This window comes from Strix uralensis, chromosome 3, assembly GCF_047716275.1.
Source record: "Strix uralensis isolate ZFMK-TIS-50842 chromosome 3, bStrUra1, whole genome shotgun sequence".
NCBI lineage: Eukaryota > Metazoa > Chordata > Aves > Strigiformes > Strigidae > Strix > Strix uralensis.
Genome location: NC_133974.1, coordinates 105,297,129 through 105,319,474, shown reverse-complemented (window position 1 = coordinate 105,319,474; position 22,346 = coordinate 105,297,129). Strand labels below are relative to the sequence as shown.

Sequence of the window (22,346 nt, the reverse complement as noted above, 5' to 3'; positions counted from 1 at the left end):
TTGAATTAGGTCATTTTCCTTGTGTGCTTCCTAAAGTCATTCTAACTCTGTTATAAGGGCATAATGAATTCTTCACGAGAATTCACTACATAATACTAGCACACTTTCTTGCCTGGTAGGATTCCCTGTTTTCATATATGTATAAATAAAGAGCCTTCAAAACACTCCTGTAAACAGGATCCATAGTATTTCCTGCAAAATCACTCTCTGGTTTTTCGTCTGTGGTACAGTTTATATTGTATACCTGCTCATGGTTGCCAAGGCTTTTGGATGCTTTCTCATCTTTTAACCTCCTGCAGGTAGTTTATTCATTATACTCCTGATGAACAGTGGTGTCTTTGACAAAAATGTAGTTGATCCTTGACCTGGTTAATGGTGCTGTTTGCCCGCAGTGTGGCTTTGCAAGGTTTGTACTATCGTCTTGTGTATTTGAATGAAATATGTAAAGGGAAAAATCGTGATCTCTGCTGCGCTGGTTACCTTTGGGGATAGAGGGTGTAACATGAGAGTGAGGGCCATTTTCCCAAACTGAGCACTGACTAGGGAAGATGCTATGGTGTACCTGGGAGATGCTGGAGCTGTCAAGTATTTGCAGAGTGTAGCAGAAAGTGCATTTTGTGGTGAAGGTACCCTGAGTTTCCTTTCGGATACCTGTTAGACCTGCAAGGATTCTTGGAGCAAGCCTTGCCGCTTGCTAGAAAGAAGTGGGACAGAGCAAAACTTGGTTGGGTTTTTTTTAAATATTTTAGGAATGCCAAGAAATGCACACAAGTCACAATCTGGTATCTTGGCCACTTGGTAAGTCCCCATTTTTTTCAGATGTATGCTCCATGACTCATAGCTGTTCCCATCCTGTTTGATGTCCTGCAATGGTAGCTAATGTCTGGGATTTTATTACTGTGCTGTTTTCTGTCTGCTCTCTCTCGATCCTGTTCTGCAAGACCTGGTTTGTTCTTGATGTGCAAACGCTCTTACCGTCGTACTGTTGATGGACTGTGGTAGCCTGTAGTCTAACTGTATTTATCTAGAAATGCTTTGTGTGCTGGGGTGTTGCACCATGCCTCAGACCAATGTGTTTACCACAGAAGGGTTGGGGGAAAAAAAGTTCTTTACATTTGAATACTTTAGGGAATGTAATTCTGACAACAGAGCTACGATGTTTAATGACTACCAGAACATGAAAACACTGCAAAGTGACTGATAACACTTTAGCAGGAATTACTATTTATCTTTTATGACCTTAGGAAAAAGATCTGTATTAAAGCAGAGATGTTCCAGGAACAGCTGAGGAGCTTGTTTGATGTGGGATGAAGGGCTTGTTAAAATGCATTAAGAGTTACGACACAGGATGGTTTCTTAGCAGTTGTGTATATTGCCAAATAATTTTGTCGCTATGTAGCTAGTAAAAGTCCAAACATGCTAAGGTGACAAGTTACTGGAGGCTATTTCAACCAAATTGTCAGGAAAGATACCAGCCAGGTTGCAGCTCATGTAACTTCCATAATAAAGATAAAATTTATAGATGCTTTATATATCCTCAGGGGACATATTAATTGGCGCTTGTCTGTCCAGAAATACATAATAAACAACCTATTGTAGTTCATGCTCAGCTCACTGATGACAACTTTGCAGCTTGTTTGGGCTTGCTTTGCATAGCCATACCAATGACAGAAATGAAGTTCATGTCAAAAACATCTGAAGGTCCTGACAACGTTTCTTCTTTGCACTTTTTTTTTTTTTTTTTTCCCGTGGAAAGTGTACCTATGGCACTTCTCTGCTCTTGTTCGTGCTCCTCCGTCGGTCCTCTGACTGCGAACTCCCACCAGTTTCAGTGCGTAAAAGAAATGAATTCCCCTCTCTCTACCCAGTTAAAACCTGACCTTAACACTTGAGAAAAGTGGATCCAGAGACAACTAACTCGTCGCTTTTGAAGTTGACCAGGCAGACGCCGACAATCGCGCCCCGCGCAAGGCCTCACGCCCCCCCAGAAAGGCGGCCTGGCGCCGCCGCCACTGCGCCACGGAGGGGCTGCCCCACAGAACCGCGGGCCCGAGGGGAGCCGGGGCCTGCCCGCCGCCGGCCGCCCGCTCCTCCTCCGGCGACGGGCGGCTGCCCGGGGCCCTCTTCAATATTTCATACGGCGCACCCGAGCGGCAGCGACACAGCTTCCCGCGGGCCGCCCTTCTCATCCCGGGGAGGGGTGGCTGGGCGCGTGTAAAACTAAGCCGGGGTGGGGTGGGGGAAGAAAGAAGGAGCCGTGCGCCCCGGGCCGCCGCCTGCCGCTGCCGCTTTAAAGCGCGGCGGGCGCCGGACGGGCGGGCGGGGGCCGGCGGGGCCGCGGCGGGCCCGGGCCGCGGGGGCGGGGAGGAGGCCGCGGCGTTGCCGGGCGACGGCGGGCGGCGTTGGCGCGGGGAGCCGGCGGGCGCCGCGCCGCTCTCCTCGCTCCTCTCCCCGGCGGAGTAAATAACGGTAAATCAACTTATTTATCAGCTGCCATCGCGCGGTTCGCCGCCTGCCCCTGCCCCGCCTGCCGGGGAGCCCCAGCGCAGGCGTTCGCTATTCGAAAGATCCACACGGGACAGATGGGGAACGTGGTTTTAATCAGCTTTGCCGAGGGCTGAAAGGAGCGGCGTGAGGTGGGCAGCGGGGTAAGGCACGAAGCGGGCCGGCCGCTTCAGGGGACGATAGATCCGTGGCCGGGGGTTCAGGCCGCCGCTCCCGCTCGCTGGCCCCCAGCGCGCCTCGGGAGCAGAGGCAGGGGGGTGTCCCTCAGCGTACCCTGAAACAGCGCGGTGGGGATGGCGCCGAGCAGCTCCCAGGGAGCGGTGTAAAGCTGAGGTGAGCATCGGGGGGTTGCAGATGTGAGATGGAAGCAACTAGCTTGAAACCCTCGGGAAAGATGTTTGGAGGCTGAAGGGGCATGCCCTGGTTTCCTACCTTAGTCTGTGCCTGTTACCTTAACGTGCGAAGCCGTGTGTCGGCCTCGCGTGACGTGACGGGTCTGGGATAAATGCTCGGCTGCGAGCGTGTGCGGGTTCAACTCGGCCTCACCCCGTTACCCATACGTACAGAGACGTCTTGGCTGTAGCCAGTGAAGGTGCACAGGCGGGCCTGCTGGCTGAAATTTGGAAGCAGAGTTCCAACCCTTAAAATCCCTACTGGGGCATCGCTCGCCTCTGTTGGTGCAGAAGGGCACGTTCCTCCCACGGACTGTGTCTGTTTTCTGTGGTTTGCAGATACCGGCTGTCACCCATGTGCGTTTCGCTGGCCAGAAGACATAGATGTCCCCTGCGACTGAGTCCTTGCATGAGTGTTTTGAAGATGAAACAGTGCATAAACTCTTAAAGCGCACCACCTGAGGACATTGCTACCGACATGGACATCATTATTTATTTACAGATGCTGTAATCAGGAGGAGCTTTTTTGTAAACATGAATTGCTGGGCTCTTTCCTTGAGGTGTCGTTTCTTGTTTCATGCTATTGAAACATTAATCTTAACTTATTATGACTCCTTTGTGTTGGTCAGCTCTCAGGGACATTTCCCTAGGCTTGAAAATGTGGGAGCTTTCAAGAATGTGTCAACCGTGCCAACTCAAGCCACTTGTGGGCTGCCAGACCGAAGTACTTTTTGTCATAGCTCAGTAGCAGTTGAAAGTATTATGTCCTGTACCCAGAGGTTTTGTGTTCAGGAGTGTCCATACAGGTCATCGCCTTCTTCCTACAAACTGCTACTTTCAGAAGGCCTTGGTACCTGTATCACAGAGGACAAAAGGGACTTGCAGCCAGGGTCCTTCAGCAACGCTTCCAGTTTCATTTTTCATAATCACAAGGATTGCTTCTCTACTCCCCGTTCTCTGAGGCTTGCAGCTTCGTTTACGTTAACTGTATGGTTGAAACCTGAGCAAGAAGGTGTAATGTAAGTAGTATTGAAGGTGTTTACTTTCCTGGTGCTCTTAAAAAAATTGATCATTGTAGTCACAGTCATTATTAGCAAGCTATTTAAAATTTTAAAAAGGTACAGTGAGAAACTGTGGTGCTTTAAAGCCGTATTTAGGTTGGGGGCTTCGCAAATGTCAAGACAAGTAGATTCCGTTTCAATGGCACTGACTCAGGTGATAATCCAGTTGCTTTCAGTGGAAACTATTCATACATAATGTGTGTGTCCTTAAAAATCTAAATTTGTATTTCTAATTCACATTCTTCCTTCTAAAAGCTGCTAGAAAAACGTGTTGTCAGGGGTTTGTGCTGTTGCTGCTTTCGTGATGGAAAAAAATAATTAAAATTTTAGGAAACCCCCAACACAAGTTTACTTCTTAAAAAAACCCAAGGAAAACCTCTAGATCTTCCATAATGAATGTTTCAGAGCTGTAGAAGAGTGGTCATAGTTTTTCTGGAAGACATGGGGAATGTTGATGGAACGAGAGATCATGTTGCTACTTTAACAAAAGATTCCACTATTCAAACTGCTAGTGAAGTTTCACTAGGTGTTCAAAACCAGACGTGGATAAGCATGCTCCCTCTCTTATTTGCCTACATGTCACATTTTTAGCAAATATTGCTGTTATAAGTGGCCCTTCAGCTTGACCAGGCCTAACCATAATGAAGAACTTGCTTTTTAAAAAATGCATTGCAAATCCTTCAAAAAAAGTTCCTCTCAGTGACAAAATGCAGACCCTCCTACTCTTTCTTACCCAGGTTGTGCAGATCCTCTTTAAAGTGAAGCACAGAAAGTACGGTGCATTCCTTCAGAGTATATGTCACAAATGTTTTTGTACTTGTGCTCCTGACTTACTCTTGGAATGAAACTAATGATCTGCTCTGTTGTAGCATTCTTGATACTTATTTGCATGCTGATGTGAACTAGTAAGTTGTCTAGGGGTGTGAAAATCATCGGAAACAATGGAAATGTCTAAAATTATAACAATATATGTAAAAGTATAGTCTGCTTTATGCAAAGATAATTACCTTTAAAAAACCAACCTAGCTACAGAAATTGTGGTTATGGAGGGGAAATAAATGAGATCTGCAGAGCAAAAGTGACTTTCGTTTGAGCTTAAATCAGCTCAGCTGAAGGTAGGTGTAAAGGTGTCTCTGGAGCTTTGGCCTAGTGTCTTTTATAGACAGCATTTTCTGTATAATGTTTCAATGCCAGAGAGTCCATGCCTGGGGTTGTCCTATGTCATAAATTCATGTCCATGCACATGTGGGGATTATCAACCTTGTTCAGCAGAGCATATGCCTAACTTGAAGCAGAAAGGTCCTGCTAATTTCCAAGCAAGCTGTGATGTGTTGAGTGAGATCCGTGAAACTCTTTTGTCAATGAGTTAGGCTTTTGCTTGCATGGAGCCTAAAACAATGAAATGTGTGTCCTTAGTTTCAAATGATTTAGTGCTGTGCAGAAACCAGATTCTACCAATGTCTGATTATCCATGGACTAGTGTAAAACATTAGCCTCCAATTGCTACTGTGTTAATAACTACACAATGTACATATTCCTGTTCAGTGGGTTTTATAGATCACTTTAAAATCTAAATGTTTTTATTCAATTTTTGTAATAGATCACTTCATTCTTCTGCCTTGTGAGATTGCTGCTACTCAACATGTAGAAATGACAATGGTAGAGCCCAGTCCTGAAAATAGTAGTTGTACAACAGTTATTCCAGTGGTCAGGATGATATGCTGCTGTCCAGGCTCTTTTTTTCACTGTTCACTGAAAGAAGCATGTTAATTTTTCTTTCTTCATAAAAGGAATTCAGAGCTGCAGTTGTGGTGAAACAGTAATTGCACACTAACAGTCACTGAAGCTCAACTCCGAAGGCATCCTACAAAAGAGAAATAGTTTAACAGCAAACTAAGATGTTTTTCCTTTTATTGTATTGGTTTAGTGAGTCCTTCAGGTTGACAGAAGGAGTTTGACTTACCAGATGTCCTACATTTTGCAGTCCCTGATGGGGAATTGTCCCTGTTAGATGTCATTTGTGAGACCTTTTAAACCCCATTATCACAGCAGAGGGACTTCATGGAAGTGGGACTCATTCTAACAAAGTGTTTGCGCTGCCACCAAAACACAGGAAGATGAACCAGAACCAGCCGCTCACTTTTACCAGTAGAATAATTGAAAGTTTAACAAGGTATTTTGTTTAGTGGCATAGTGCTCTTACATTAAGTACCCCAGACCCATGGTTTCTGAACGTGCTATACTAATGCGTTTTTTTCATGCTGAATGTTATATGGTCTGGCTGCTAGAGAGCACTTAGGAAAGAAGCTAGGAGTGTTGCTGTGTAGTATCCCGTTGCATCCTTGTAAAGACTGTGACATGTCTGTTAGGCATGTGCCCATGTAAGAGAATAGCAGGATTTTTCTGCTAGAAGTTACTGTGCTGGCTGAAGTGAGAGATACTGATGTGAAGATGCAAAGCCTGAAGGCCCTTTAAAGATTGTGACATTCTGAGGGAGCAAATATATGTGAATAGTCAAAGACACCAAGAATTTTCTTCATCAGTTTCATATACCAAGTTTTCTTACGTGAATCTGGGAAAGAATACACTTTCATAAAAGGTGAGAGGAAAGTGAGATCATGTGGATTTATTCGAAGCCCTAATGTTCTTCTAAGATGTATAGTATAGGTATTTGTAGGTATGCTTTTAAGTCACTGCATATCGGAAATCTTGAAGAAAAGCAAGAGAACAGTGAGAAAACACTGACATTTGTACTCTAGTCTTTAAATTTACTTTCCCTTTAGGCAATAAGTGCAATAAGTCAGCAGAGCTCTTGTCCCTGAATTTTATTCTTTCCCAGCGCTTCCTCTCTTACTGCATGGACTCATCAGTTAATATAAATGATTTCTGTAAGCCTGTGCGTAGCCTGTAAGCAAGCCTTAGCACAATACAGGAAATTGTATATGATGATAACCCTTTGCAATGAAATAGGATTAAGAATGTGAGTAGAAGCTTAGCATATATGAGTAATCATTACCGGCAGTTTATATCAATTTAGTGTGAACTGGGCTAACTGGAGGTTAGATGACCAGAAGGCATTGGCGGTGGGAGAGAAATGAACCGGGGCCTTTTACATGCAAAAGGCTCGGGGGAACAGCCTGATTGTGAAGTAGGCAGTAGATGTACTTTTTTGGCTTCATTTATATAGAGGACTAAAATCATATCCTATTACTTTGTATCCATTCAGATGTTTTACATTAGGAATTAGTCTGAAAGGGGGATTTGCCCTAAGATACCATGCGTCTGATGTTGAACCCGTGCAGATGTTCCCATTTGCAAGTGCTCCAGTTAATGTGTGGGGATCACCAATACAGCCGTGTTGGTTCTCTAGAATATTTTGCTCTTTGAAAGCTGACCAAGCAGATTTGTGTTGTTTGCTTTTTCTCCCTTCAACCCCACCGTAGAGAATCACGTAGTCAGGAATTGGCTCTGTGGGACTGCAGGTTACCAGAAGTTGGAAACTTCACAAAGAACAGTGGTTTCTCTCTGTAATCATGGCTGGAATGGAAAATCGTGCTCAGAGTCAGAAGTAATGCTAATGCCTATTTCACCTATGTTAGCGCTAGTTTGGGTTTTTTCTTCCCCCTCCCCTCCCTGTTCTCTGCCTCTTGATTTTTCTCCTTCAGTAGTGAGTCACAATTCACATTTGTTCTTTCCAGTTTTCAAAGTGATGTACATCAAGGTCACTTCCCTTCTTAAAGTCATGACACCTTTGGGGATAAAAACAATGTGGGGATGTTTGTTTTAGATAACTAAAATAAACAAAAAACTGGATTATCCAATTATTGTTTATCCAGGAACTGGGTAAATCCAGTTCCTAAATATTTTGCTACTTAGCTGAGCCTTCCCTCACATTTATTATCTAGCGAAACTAGCATGTTTACAAGCAAACAAAATATTGAAAAGACCAGTTGACAATATGTTAAGAAACATGTTTCTAGTAAGGTTTGGAAAACAGAAGTCTGCATTTTGCAAGTTGTTTTATTGACAACATTTCAGCAGGCTAAAATCGTGACAGTTAAGATGAATTAATTTTTCTCTTGTATTTAAAGGTGAATTAGTGAATAGTGGCAGTATCAAAGAACAGTCTTTTAGTTTTCTTTTATAAATCCATAGTAGGTAAAGACAGTTATCAGTAGATAAGTGTGGGTTTTTTTCTGAAATACATCTAAGTAAATCCTGGTTTCATACAAATTTTATATGCTTCTCTCTTGTGACTTAGTGCACTAATTTAGTCTGGTGTAACTTAAAATATTTGACTTTTCATGGGTCAGTAAATTGGGGACTAGATTTCTCAAGCAGTTTAAATGGCAATGCATAACTTTATGATTTTTGTTGTGCTGATGATTACCTTAATAAAATACGTAGCTGTTTCACAAGCCTGTGCTTTCTCAGGGCTATTGACATCATGGTGATTGGGTTGGCAAAAATATTTCAGCAGCTAGATATGCAACGTGGGTTGCTATGGATGGTATTCTTTGTGTCTTATATGTCAATGTTGCATTTGGTATTGATGTGAAATCTTTGTGGGGAAAAAAACCTAACAAGTGGCTGGATAGCCTTTTTGCCTTGCTCTGGTTCTCTTGGGTTAAAGAAAGGCTGTGTCAGAGGGACGCTATAAGGGAAGCTGGTGTTGCTACCTTACCTGGGCAGATTTGGTGGAAAGATAGAAGACTTATTTCCAGAACGTGTCATTTATACTGCTTTTTGTGGTTATACTGTATTTGCCTTGTTAGACTAAGAAAAATGTAAGTGGCTCCACAGGATGTGCTGTGTTGCAGAGCTTTGTACGAAAAGTGCAGCAGAGACCTGCGCAGTGCTGGCCAGCTGCTGTGGTTTCTGCCACGGAACTCTGAAGAGAGGAGGCAAAGTGGACCCCTCTTCCACCCCCAAGTGAACTGGGGTTGCGTGCACTAAGTTTTAAAAAAAAATTAAAATCTCACGGATTAAGACAGAAAATATCTTTCTTAAAGTTCTTTTACACTTAGTACATCCTGTGACTTTCACTGTCACTGAACATCTTCTCAAGAGCTGTATTTTTAACGTTTATTTTAATACATTCTGGTTAGCATCACTTTACAGGATAGCACCTTGGCAAGAATGTGTATATGCGTGTGCCTCTGACCTTATGTTGTTTTTCTTGGTTATTTCCAAAGGTGTGTGATAGAAAAGGCTATTGATGGGCAGACTGTGTTCAAACTCACAATCTCTGAGAAAGAGACCATGTTTTATTATCGCACAGTAAATGGTTTGCAGCCACCAATAAAAGTAATGACACTGGGGAGAATTCTTGTGAAGAAATGGATTCATCTTAGTGTGCAGGTGAGTAAAATAAAAACCATTTAATATTTGTTGAAATACAACATCTGTGTGTGAATGGTATAACTGTATAAATACAAAAGGGTAAATTGGGGGATGTAAATGATAACTCTTGAGTCTTGGTAAAGATCTTAATTTGCGAGCTCATTTTGAGGCAACTGCTAATTTAGCACTGGAAAGAAATGCTGTGCCTGTTCTGAACAAGCAAGGCTGAAAAGGCTCACCCTTAAGAACACAGGTATTTGGGGTGAAGAAAAGCTACTTATTTCTGACATTACCAGTAAGTCCTGGGTCTCTGAGATTATTTCCTAAAAAAGAGAATGTTTTCCTCATCTATACATGCTAATGTACTTCTCTTAGAGGTGTGTCCCATTTAGTTTTAAAAACCTCTTACAGTGCATATAAGTAAACATGTATGAGTTTGTGCAGGATCAACCAAGCTAGTAAGTTACAGAGCTATTAATTCTTAATTTAAAAATATGTTTCAGAATTATTAAAATACAGTCTTTATAGTCTAAGTCTTCTGTTGACATAACTTTTTAATAAGTGTACAAATATCCACTGATATTCCACTAAAGCAGAATTGAGTTTGTTAAAATTTAAAGCGTATGTACAAAAATCAGTAAACAAACACAGAAGTTAAAATTCCGTTATTTGCATGTCTTGTAATTCCCAACAGATGCTCTAGTAAATTCTATTTGTAAGCCAAGTTCATCTAATAATTATAAACCACAATTATCAGGTATTGAAATGTTTATCTTCTTCTTCCTTCATTTCCTTTATCCATTCTGTTAAATTTCATTTGGGTTACAGCACAATCAAGAAGTGTTTTGTTGCTTTCTTGAAACTTGCTAAAAGGTATTGACTGTGATTTGGATTTTTAGTGCTGATCTTGTCACTCGTAAGAAGTATCTAAGCTGACGTCTTGATTTTTTTTGCAGTTTTCTTTTTTTCCAGGATAACAGCATGGTAGTGCGAATAAGATTTTGGCTGTTGGATTAAAAGAGTGACCTTAAGGTAGAACTAATGAACTTTACACTTCAAACACTCCAAGGGTGCTATATTACTGCTGTTGCTGTCAGCCGTGTTTTGTACTAGCCTCAGAAACTGCTAAAGCCTGGGATAGCAAAGTGAAGAGTGAAAGGGCAGGATTTAAATACACACACGCATCTTAAATTGTATTGCAAAGAAACCTCGAGCACTCTGTAGAATCTGGTCCTTTGTTTCTTTGGGGAAAGTTGTTCAACGTATAGCAGGAGTAAAGAAGTGTAGCTTCTAGACCCTTAAAGGGACTGCAGGCTTAATACCTTTTCCAAGTTTTTGAGCTCAGGGTAGAACCTTACATTCTGTGGTTTGTGGTATCGTAGGATTCAATTTCCCATTAAAGATGATAGTGGCTGCAGCATGATCTATTTAGCACTAGGTCTGGCTATGAAACTTTAGGTAAAGGGGTTTTTGTTTTCTTTCATTTTTTTTTTTTCCTTTTAGCAGCTGTTCAAGAGCATTTTTTCTATAAATGGAGAAATAAATGGAAAATGAGAATGGCAGACCACCCAAAATATGCAAAAGTAATATTCATATGGAAATGTCTGTGTGTCTTCAGACAACAGTAGTATTTGATGATGAGATATTTTTATATATCATGATGATATATAGGTGTTTCCTTATGCTGATGAAAGTGTCTTCTGAAGATGAAGCACTATGTAGTTTTATAGGCAATAGTAATTGTAGTTAAAGGCAGTGGGAGAGCCTGGAGTTTACACCTGAAAGTACAAATCACCTGATCTTACCACAAGTGTGACTTTTGACTTCTGTGACTAACCAGCCTTCTCCCCAGGCAATGGCCATGCGGTAGGCATGGGCACTGCAGGATGGAGGAGAGACCCTCCTGTGGGCTGTAGGTGAGCTGCCTGGGGTCCTGAGTGCAGTAATAACCTACTACTACTTCGAGTTTTTCCGAGTCAGACCATGCCGACTTCCTTGCTGAGGTCTTGTTGAGGTGAAACTGCCTCTGATACCTGTAAAGGATTAACAGTCTCAGTTCTATGTCTCTGTTGTAGGCATAACCTTTATCTTCTAGCAAAGACAAGCCCTAGGACTGAGCTCCGTGGCTAGTAAGTTAGGAAAATTTGCAGTCATCCAATAGCCATGCTGGTTTTGATGTGGGTATGGTGTTACCAGTGTAGTTGCTATATAACCTTCTTCTACAGAAACAAAAAGGAAATCGTTGTTGGATGTGAAATGTCATGTATGTGGCTGTGATGTTTAGCCACAAGGTATTAGGTTTAACTAAACTAACAGTAGGTTCAACACCTTTTTAGGTACTTTGCAGAATTTAAAACATTGGCATTCTTTTTACTTTCTGGTTCTAGCCAGAGCCAGGTGGCGTGTCCTGATGTAAAAAAAACCCTAAATCTATTCAGACTTGTGTGACAGCTTGCTTGGTATGATTTTTGGACTAAAAGAAAATAATGTTTGTGAATGTTCTGATAAGACAGTTGAAAATGTGGAATGGATTTATTTTTGTGCGCATAACAAAACTTGTATGTGTGGAGAAAGTGTAATTAAAAAAAAGGCTGCATTGCCATATTTGGAGTTGTAGGACCCCTAAAAACCTCATCTGTGAATTTAAGATGGAGAGGGTTAGGATGCAATGCTGCTATGCTAAACAGAATTTTACATATAGAAATTATATTCTTTATGCCTGAAGCATAGTAGGCACAAGCTATTAAGAATATTTTTTTAAAAAGTATGTACTTTTGCAACGTTTAGGTAATTAATTAAGATACTGCTGGTAACTGAAGATGTATATGTTAACAACTCTTCTGTTTTTTATGAAAATATTTTAACTTTATGCCAGAGGTGTGGGCATGTAACCTATTGACAGTTGGTTTCCCAGAAATTTAAGGTAGAAGCATTAAATGCTGCAATTAATATCCCTTGCCTTCAATATGCATGACTTTTCTGATAGATGAAGCATATTTGGTCCTTGTTTTCTCTAAGACTACAAAACTTTTTAACAGTGTAGCTTTAGGTGGTTTAGGTCTGTATAGGAAATGCAGGTGACAGCAGTGGTTCAAAATAGTTACCTTGTAAATTATATTGGATATAAACTTGACGGGATATTCACAGCATATTACAAAATATCGTTCAAAGCCATGCACAGTATTTCATGTTTGTATGGTAGACAGGGAGGAAAAAATAGTTTGTGGCATGATACCTTGTTGCTCAGTGACTGCAGACCAAATTACAGGTATGTGTAATTTGAGGTGAGTCTGATTCAGGACAAAAGTTTTTTTTACTGAATGCTAGCACTTACTAATATGGTTAGCAAATAGGGGTGTCTAATGGTCCCTGCCCCTGAGAAAAAAGCAATACTTGTTGGTTGACTCACAGGGAATTTATGCATCTTGTTTGTGACAGTGCATGGATGAAGGACAGGGGCGGGCAGGCTGGCTGGCACAACCCAGTGTCAACAACCAAAGAATCAGGGATTGAGGCATGAGGCTTTGCATGCTAAGTTGGTGACAGGAATAACAGCTAAGGGAGGCTGTGGGATTTGGTTTTGAGAAGTGTTCACGGCAGATTGGTGATTTTTTTGTGTTTGTTTTTCAGCAGGTTGGTTATAGTTTGTGAAAAGTGTGTGTGTGAGTGATGTAGCTGACCATGAGAGACGGTTCTGCCAAGGACCTAGGGTCCAAGTCCATCTCTGGACACAGGTCCAGCCTAATGTGAGACTGACTGGGGCCAAAGATCTCCAAAGCCAAGAAGTCAGTAGGAGCTGGGAGCCTGCAATCAGGGGAGTTCTTGTGGTCAGTAGGAAAAACTGAAATATTTGTGCATAAATGCTAGGCAACAGACACCATAACAGAGCGTGAAGTATTGGTTACAGATGTGCAACTGAATTTAGAGAGAGCAGAAATATGGTAGGATGGCAGATATGTTTGGACTTCAGGTGTAAGAGCATATGCCTATTCAGGAATGATAAAAATGAAAGCTAAATGGTGGAATAGCACCAAATAGTAATTAAATGATAAGAGGGAAGGACAGAAGAAAGGACAGCACAGATTGAAAATAATTTCTTTGGAATAAAATAATTCTAGGGGAAGAGAAGGCTACTAAATTAATTCTACTGAGGTAATCTAGGAATTTAAATCCTTGGGTTTGGATTTAGATGTGTCATTTGTTAGAGAGAACTACTACTAAAAACTGTGTCATTGCAGAGACTTATTCTCCAGTTTATAGCTGGGAAATTAAAGTTCTAACAAGAGCAGGGGCCAAACATTCCTGGATGTTCTGCATGAAAGATTTCTTCATCAAGTAGCTGCTGAAGCAGAAAGTCTGGATACCAGCTTTGTTAAGTGATGAGGGCATTATTAGAGATGTGGGTCTCAAAAATATTGCATATTTACAACTAGATTCAGATGAAATAGTAGAATAAACAGTTCTTTGGTTCTGTAAGTACACTTTTGGATTTCAAAGAGAACAAATGAATAGGACTATTTTAATAAAACAAGGTGACCTGTGGAGCCCAGAGATGGAATGGAAAAAAGACCGGGAGATTGTTAAAAATAATAATAGAATTAAGAGGAATCTCTGCTCTTAAAGAAAAAAAAATTGGAGGTGTAGTGCCCGGGCTTATCTGAGTGAGTAAGCACCTCTACAGTTAGAGATGGCAGAGTCTGCAAGCACTGGGGAATGAGGATGCAAACTCACAGAGAATGCTATGTAGGAATAGAAATAAAACTGTAAATATGTCAAGCTGAAGTAGACTGCAGTGACTGTCAAATGGTAAAAAAGTTCTTAGGATTTTTTTTGTGTAAGAAGGCAAGACCTGTGTACAGTGAAGGTGTGCTTGAGATGAAGAATGATTTGAGTAAGGTCCCCAAAATAAATGAATAGTTTTCTTCTGTTTTTGATAATGATAACAGTCACAGAGCAAAAACAAGCAGGGTAACAGAAATGAACGTATGGAAACAGAAGCGATCATAAAGATGTAGAAACATGAATTTGTAAGCTTATTGTGCACATGCTGATGCGATCAGATGGTCTTTGTCCAAAAATTCTGAAAGAATTGGTACATGAAATCCTTTGACAAAGAGCTATTTTATGCAAATTAACAAGGCAGATGTGGAGCCTATAATGCTTACATTTAGGAAGAGTGTCATGCATTGATGCCATCCAGCAGCTGGGCCTCCCTCGCCCCTGCCAGTGGAACAGGGGAGAGAGTAGCAATAGCAAAAGTGAGAAAATTCATGAAAGAAAGGTGAGTGGGAGGGGAACAAATGACTCGTCACCTCCCAGAAGCAGACCGCTGCTCAGCCAGTGTCCAAGCAGCAGCCTCCTTGGTAATAAAACCCCTGTCTTCCCAAAGTCTTCCTTCTACCCCAGTTTTTATTGCTAAGGATGAGTTATACAGTATGGAATATCCCTTTGGTAAGTTTGGGTCACATGTCCTGTCTGTGTCCCCTCCCAGCTTCTTGGCCCAACCTTAGTTTACTGCTGAGGTGAGATGGGGGAAAAGAATGGGAAAAGAGAAAGGCTTGACACTGTTCAAGCACTCTTCAGCAGTAGCAAAATGTTAGTGTGTTATCAGTGCTGTTTAGCCACAGATTCAGAACACAGCACCACGCAGCGTGCTGTGAAGAAATTTAACTTCATCCCAGCCAGAGACTGTACAGAGGAAGGAAAAAGGATCTTGGCAATGCAGACCTATTTGTCTTGACGCAGTGGCATATGAGGATTTAGAAAAGATCTTTGGAGGAATAGATAAAGATGTGGAGCTAAATGGAAAAGGGGATAAAATGAAGCGTGGATTTACTAAAGATAGCTCATCACTGTCTAACCTCTTAGCTTTTTTTGATGAGAAAACTGATTTTCAGGCAAAGTAAATGTGTCAGATTTCCTGTATCTGGAGTTCAGTTTAGCATTGATGTGACAACCCATGAGAAGTTGTAGGGTCAAAGGGAATGCTCATGGGGAGGGTTGGCAATAGATACTGCTCAAAGGAACTTGCTTATAATCCCGGGGACGGGGGAGGTAAAAAGCAGTTGAATTCCTTGAGAATTAGTCTTTGGGACCAGCCTTGTGTTATATTTTCATTAATGATCTTGGCAGAAATATTAAGAGTGTGCCGATAATACTAGCTAGTAACATAATGTGGAGAGGCGTCATTAGAAAGAGGAACAGTAAGATGTCATACCGGAAGAATGGCATCACTGAAGGAACTAGTGTAACTGTCATGAAACAAAATTTGGTATTACAAAATGCAAAGTGATGAACTTGAAATCCCTCACAAAATCTTTTGCTAAGTAGTTAATCATTAGAAAATTGCTGAAGTAGTAGTCCCAGGTAGTGATGATGAGTTATTGGCGTGATGTGGCGACAAAAAAGGTATGTGTTGGGGAAACGTATCAGGAGAGGCCTTCCCAATAGTAGTGAGAGAAAAGCATCATTGCTGCTGCTCTAGACTCGTGAGATTTCATGCAAAACGTTGGGTACAGTTTCCATCATTCATGTCTAAGGAATATAAATCAGAACAGAACTACTAAGCCTATGATCACAGTGAAAGGCTCTATGCAGGCCTTACAGAAGATGATTTGGAGAACCTTCTTTTGGGAATTAACTATGGTGAAGAGTAGGAACTCATACAGTTTTCTTCTCTAAATCTCTTGGAGTGTAAACACCAGGCAGAAAAAGGGACTGTTTAAGTTGGAAACTGAGTTTGTTCTATTGCAGCAGAGTGTTTCTGAAAAAGCGTTCTGATCAGAATAGTGAGGATAAGAAAATGTTTGGGTTTTTTTGGTTTTAATGTAAATTCAGTAACTTTCATAAAAAGGGTAATGTGGTATAGTGTATCCAACAGGAAAAGATGGGAATTGCTATATCAATCAGTTATGTAGGTAGACCGTGGGATTTCATTCTTTTTTTCCCCCCTTTTCCTGCAGTATTACTGTAACAACTGCTGCCAGCAGCATGTTGACATGAGTCACAAATAGTCTTGGAATGGACTGTTGAAAAAGCTACTTGAGACTAGGTGGCATTGATCTAAGAGTAACTTCATACTTTTTAATAGTTTATGCAGCCTTCTTAATATGCGGTATATTGCTGACAGAGCTATTTGCTATCCATTTCTTTGCTCTTTGTACCAAATAAACATTTGAGAAAAATCATCCTTGAAAAGTTCTGCTGAGGTAAGTTGAAGTGGATTTACAACAAAAGTCAGTTTTGACCATTTTTTTTCTGCTCTTCAATTAATATGACTTATTTTTCTCTAATAATGTCTGCCTTTATTTTCACCTGCTTATGATTTGTAAAGGAACTTACCTTTTCATTTTGCATTTTCAAACAGCTTTGTCTGTTGTTTTTTCTAAGGCCATAAATTGTGGATCCTGTTTCATTGAAATTACTGCCGCTATTTTAGTTGATTTCAGCTAGTGAGGATCAAGTCCTTCAGGCTTCTGAAAGTTTTAGATTCCTTCTGTGTTTGATCTTGATTTAATGATATTTATCACTGTATCTTTTTAGGTATATATTAGCAAAAACTCTGATTGAAGGTACACAGTGGAGTAAAGCATATATAGCCTTAACTTAAAGGAATCTGATATTGCATTGAAGTGAAAACTCAGGAAAACTGGTGTCTTAAAAAATTAACTTTTAAAGAAATAAAGAATTTGAAAGCATAATTAAGGCCAATTGTGTGCCTTATTATTTTTGCATAGTGATACCAGTATGAGATTTGTGCCACTTACGTATTTTCATTTTCAGATTCATGTTAAGGGTCTCTCACTTTGATACTTCAGAATTTATTTAGGCAATTAAGAAGAGTGGAATTTAAACATGAATTTTCAGATCCAGCCAAGGCTGCTGAAACAGGAGATTCTTAGAGAACATGTCAGGTTGATGTATTTGTTTCATATTTAGTGTCTGCAATTATAAAAATAATCTTTTTACTAGCCTTTATTTTGCCTGATCATATCTGTGTAACTCTGCCATGTTTTGGCAGACTATAGCACATTAAAAGCTTAAGAAAGTAAGTTTAAAATCTAAATGCAGAGAGGTAACCATGACTGAATTACTCTCCTGGGAGGAAAATGCTCTTAGAGTGCCTATTGAAATCAGCATTATCATTTCAATACATGTCAAATATGAGTCATTTCCTAGTTTAGGGAAAATTTCTTTATAAATCTTTAAATCTTCCAGTTCTTTCAAGAAAAGGTTAAAGTACTTATGATTTAATGAGACCGCTTTACATCATAACTGTTTGACTATCAAGAGAAAACTTGTCCTTTCCAATTTGTGAAATCCTTTTATTTTCTGCACAAGTTTTTGAATACTTTAAAATTTATATTAAAAGCAAGGAACCTAAGACTTAAAAGTAAGGAGGAAAACATTTACTCTGTACACTCTTTGTGTATGTATTACTAAATACAAGGTGTTTTAAACTGTATATTCCCTAAGTTTAGTAAAGCCATGAGAAAGCAAGGAAGCATTTTAATTTAACAAATCAGTTTGATTTCCTGCCTGAAGTCACAGCTTACTATTAGTAGTTTGTCAGTCCCAAGAAGGGAGGGGAGAGTTTGCATCAATTCTGAATATTAAAGCTTCCTGTCTATTAATTGCAATTGTGTGTTGAAAATATTTAGGAGGTTTCAGTCTGTCCATGTGGTTGGTGCTGTGCTCCCAACAGACAGCAGAAATAAGCCACGTTACAGTCTGTGTAATGTATTTGAGTGTCTGTTTAGAGAACTGTTCACAGAAACAATGAGCATAGCTCTCTTGGCAACTGGTTCATCATTTAATCTGCTACGGTTGCAGGCCATTGAGACACTGCTGCTGAACTTGCAGCCTTGCGGTTCTCTGATATTAGTAACTTGCTGTGCTGCATGCAGAAGTCCTACTGTGGTGCTTGTCTCTTCTTCTCCTGGTCCATGGGTACCAGGATGTTGACGTTTGTTGATTTGAAAGCTCTTTGTTATAACCTCAGCTCCTTGGGAAACTGGGGTATTTCTTAGATCCTCTATCTTCTTTTCACTTACGCTGTCTCTTAAACTGCTTCCTTTCTTGCCTGAATATGAGTTCAGGCAAGTTCTTGCATATTTGCAGATTTAGATTTACAGTCTAACAACTGTCTGGGAACAGAAGACAAGGAACTTCAGCTGGGCCAAGATTTTCATTTCAGAGAATGCCAAAAAACCAGGTTTTGTCGTCATCTTGACTACACTTCTGGAAATTGCGAATGTTTTTTCCATTGCAAATGAAAATCCCACTGAAGTGTGCCTAGACTCTGTTATATACAGTAGTAATGGAATTAAGCCTTTGTATGACCAATGCTGGGAGGAGGTAGTATTGAATGGTTTGCAGAAACTATGCCTGATTTGTCTGGAGAGTTTCAGATGAGATTTGAAATCCATCAAGTTTCAATTTGTTTTACAAGCAGTTTCCCTATACAAAAATATGTGGCAGCCAATTAAATTATGTTTTTAATAGTGAAAGCACTATGTTAAGAATGATTTGCTTTTTTTTCCCCCTAATCTCAAATCTTGAAACATCTTACATTTCTTAAGGTTGTATTTTTAGCATCTGGTGCATTTTTGCTTTTTTATTTAATTTTAATTTTAGATATAAATGAGTAGAAATAAATAATGGTCTGTACTACTCTAGAATTGGGAGAGGGGGTGGTGTCAATTAGAAAATAACTTTCAGTCTTCCTAAACATACTGTAACATTTTTAAGGATAATTAATAGCTGTGGAACAAACTTCTAGTGACCATTGTAATATGCAATACATCTGTTTCTGTCATGTGTACTTACAGAATATAAAATATAATTTGTAAGCATATTTTTTGTTGGAAAAAAATATTTAATATTGTGGTGACATATGAATCTAAAAGGTGTGTCATACCATATGGAAGTAGCTTGCATACTTCTTAGAGGAGAATGTTTAGAAAGGTAAAGAAAAAAATGTTCTTCAAGTGTTCAAATTCAATATTAAGAGTAATAGTAAAAATTGCATAACTGAAGTTAGAAGAACTGACAGAGATGTGTGCTGTTTAACAGCATCTGGTGAATTAAACTGTGGCTATTGGAATCAACTACTTTCAGATTGCTAGAAAGCTGGAGTCCTACTGGAAACATAAGCAAAAAAACATTGTTTAAGCTACACAGCCCTTGATTCTGAACTAATCTTTTAAATACCTGTATACGTATACCACTTACAAGTGGGTTCCCAGATATGTATTGCTTGGTGTAACTTTAGGTACACTTCGGCACCTGTGTGACTGCTCTTCCATTTGTATGTTTGTGTGCCCTTGAGTTGTGTAGGGAGCAAATTCTGAGAGATGGGAAGTAGCTGCATATACTTGGTATGGCTGTTGGTGTAAAGCATTAAGATGACACAGGGTACATCTACACTGTCAGTTTTGTGTATGGGGAGGGTGCTTTTTGATACAGGTTTGCCTTCTGTCTATTTGGAGTCTTGTGTTAGTGAAGAGCACTTCTGATATGCCTGAATTTGATTCCGTTCTGAGGACAGCAAGCTTCAAGTTGTACACTGGAGTATCACCATTTAGAGCACACCATTTTCAATGTGGACAAAAGGTCCTCCAGCAGGTAGTTCTTGGGATGCATGGTGTGGGAGCGGAGAACTGGCAACTGGTTTGAACTTCTTTGCTGGTGAAGGTGGATCACAGATATTGAACCATTGCCCTTAACCTCTTCATGCTATGACAGTTGCTAAGTAGATGTTTTCACAAGATACTTGAGACTTTTTGGATAAGAGTCTAAAAACTTCATGAGTACAGCCAAATAGAGCAGCTTCTGCTTTTCCTCGTTATTAAAAAAAAAAAAAAGTAATTACTACATTTGGTTCAGGTTTCTGTAGCTTGAAGAGGGAGACATGAGACAGAAGTCTGATCAAGAAATGGAAGATGAAATTTACAGATTGTCCTTTATGCAAACTCCATTATTTATGTGTGAACTCTCTCATGTACATCTTGCATTAACACCTGTGCATGCAGCAAATGGAAGGTGACATAAATGACATGTATAGATCCTGTAAAATGCAAAATCCATATGTGCTGGTGACAGTCCACAGGAGGAATATTCTGGTAAATCTTCACATGTATCATTTTCTCATGGAAGCAAAGAATATTTTCTGGTACTGAAATTTGTCAACTTGGCTGGAGGCCAAGGCTCAAGGCCTGTATACTAAAGTGCACCGCAAACCACTATGAACTTTCTGAGCAGCCTCCCCTGGTCCTCTCCTGGCCCATCTCCAACAAAATGTGGTTGAGAGAGCTGCCACATGAACATTTTTCTTTAGCTGTTTCCAAAAACGAACAATAAGCTACCAAAACACAGTCCTCCTAAATCAGGTTTGGTCTATTTTCAGTTAATAGCAGAGTTTGGATCTACTGCAAAACTTTGCTGGTAAGATGCTTAGTAACTCTGGAGAAAAAGCAGTTACTATCAAAAAATGAAAATTGAAGCTTACAGTGAATTGTCATCAAAAAGAGTGTTGGAGAGCTACAGTATAAAGGAATAGCTGAATGACCGTTTCCAAAGGACTTTGTGATGGAAGGAAGAAAGCAGGGCACAGAGGAGGAAGGAAGGGCCTGAAGTGAGGTTGTTGGGAGGAATGTGAAAGGAATCAAAGGCAGAAATTTGTGAATCCTTGACCATGAAGAGAAACTAAGCCTTGAAAGAAAAGATGAGACTTTATTTGCAAAAATCCCTTAACTGTGTACATGGAACTTTTGTGGTGAGGCATTCAGAGGGCAAGAATAATTTTAATTCTTATTGAACTCTTCTTATGTAAATCATCACAAAAAAAAGAGAGGGATAGATTTTCAACCTTCTAGTCCCAGCAGAGCTGTTCAGCTGTTGTAGAACCAATGTATTCTTGCATTAAATTTGGGAATGACTTACAAGTCTCAGTACTGAGGAGTGCAAAGTGGTACAAAATTCTTCATATATAATCAATTCAAAAGACTAGTATTTAATGTACAGCTGATAGTGTAATACAGGGTTAATAATTGTACATTAGTAACAGCTCTCTTCATTTGTGTGGGTATCTGCTTATTCTTTGACTAGCGAAGCACAGAGGCTTTATTCAGAAGGGACGTTTCATTTGACATCTACATCTCATCCCTAATTTACATGATTACAAGTAGTTCAGGAAAATTCAGAATCAGTGGTTGTGCTGTATTTTAAATGGAGGGGGCAGAGAGAAAACGTGCATTGTTATGAGATTATCTAAAATGTACTTTCAGACCTTTTGTTTCAATTAATTTTGGCAAGTCTATGTAACTGTTTTAGCTGCTAAAAAGCAGCTTGTTGAATCCTTAATACTTGTCTCCTTTCATGTTACTATAGTGATCATTGGATCTTGGATCTGATTTGTTCTGTGACTTAGGGAAAATAGAGTCATTATGCATCAAGAAAGCAATTGTTCTTCATGTATTTTCAAATCTGATTACTATGATCCTCTTATTATGTTTTATTGTTTGGAACTCATTTACAGCACAAGAGTCACTTGTTAAACCTTTCCATGTAAAAAGAACAGAGGTTGATCAATGTATGAAATAGTAGTTAGAGTAAAGCTTATTTATTAATTACTTCAGTTTCTGACAGAATCTGTATTTGTAATTTTGAGCTCTCGGGTTCTCTCTGCCACTCCCCTGCCCAGATACATTTATTCTGTCCTGAGGCATCAGTAACAGATTGATAGAGCTCTACTGATACAGGCAATAAAGAATATTTTTCGTTGGTACAGTGCTGGTTGGAGTAGAAAGCGGCAGAGCTGTAGTTAACCATTTTTATATTACTTCATATTACTGAAATACTGATGTACTCACCAACAAAAGATTAAATGAAAATTGCTGATCCATAATTGGAATGCATACTCTGTGGCAGAAGGATCACTAATCTCTGATTCAACTGTTTATTTTAAAACAATTGTTTACTTTTTAAAATACTAATTCTTTAAAAATACAAACCACTTCAAATCTGTCTCTTTTCACATCGATCT

General features: G+C 39.9%; 1 protein-coding gene across 1 annotated transcript in view; it reads left to right on the top strand.

The window, feature by feature from the left end:
* Positions 1 to 3,384: 3,384 nt before the first annotated feature.
* USH2A (usherin) overlaps positions 3,385 to 22,346 on the top strand; it is a 391,068-nt gene continuing 372,106 nt past the window's right edge. The window contains exons 1-2 of the mRNA XM_074863712.1: positions 3,385 to 3,916; positions 9,154 to 9,319. Of these exons, the coding sequence (XP_074719813.1) occupies positions 3,432 to 3,916; positions 9,154 to 9,319 (651 nt within the window). The 5' untranslated portion in view covers positions 3,385 to 3,431. The remainder of the gene's footprint in view (positions 3,917 to 9,153; positions 9,320 to 22,346) is intronic.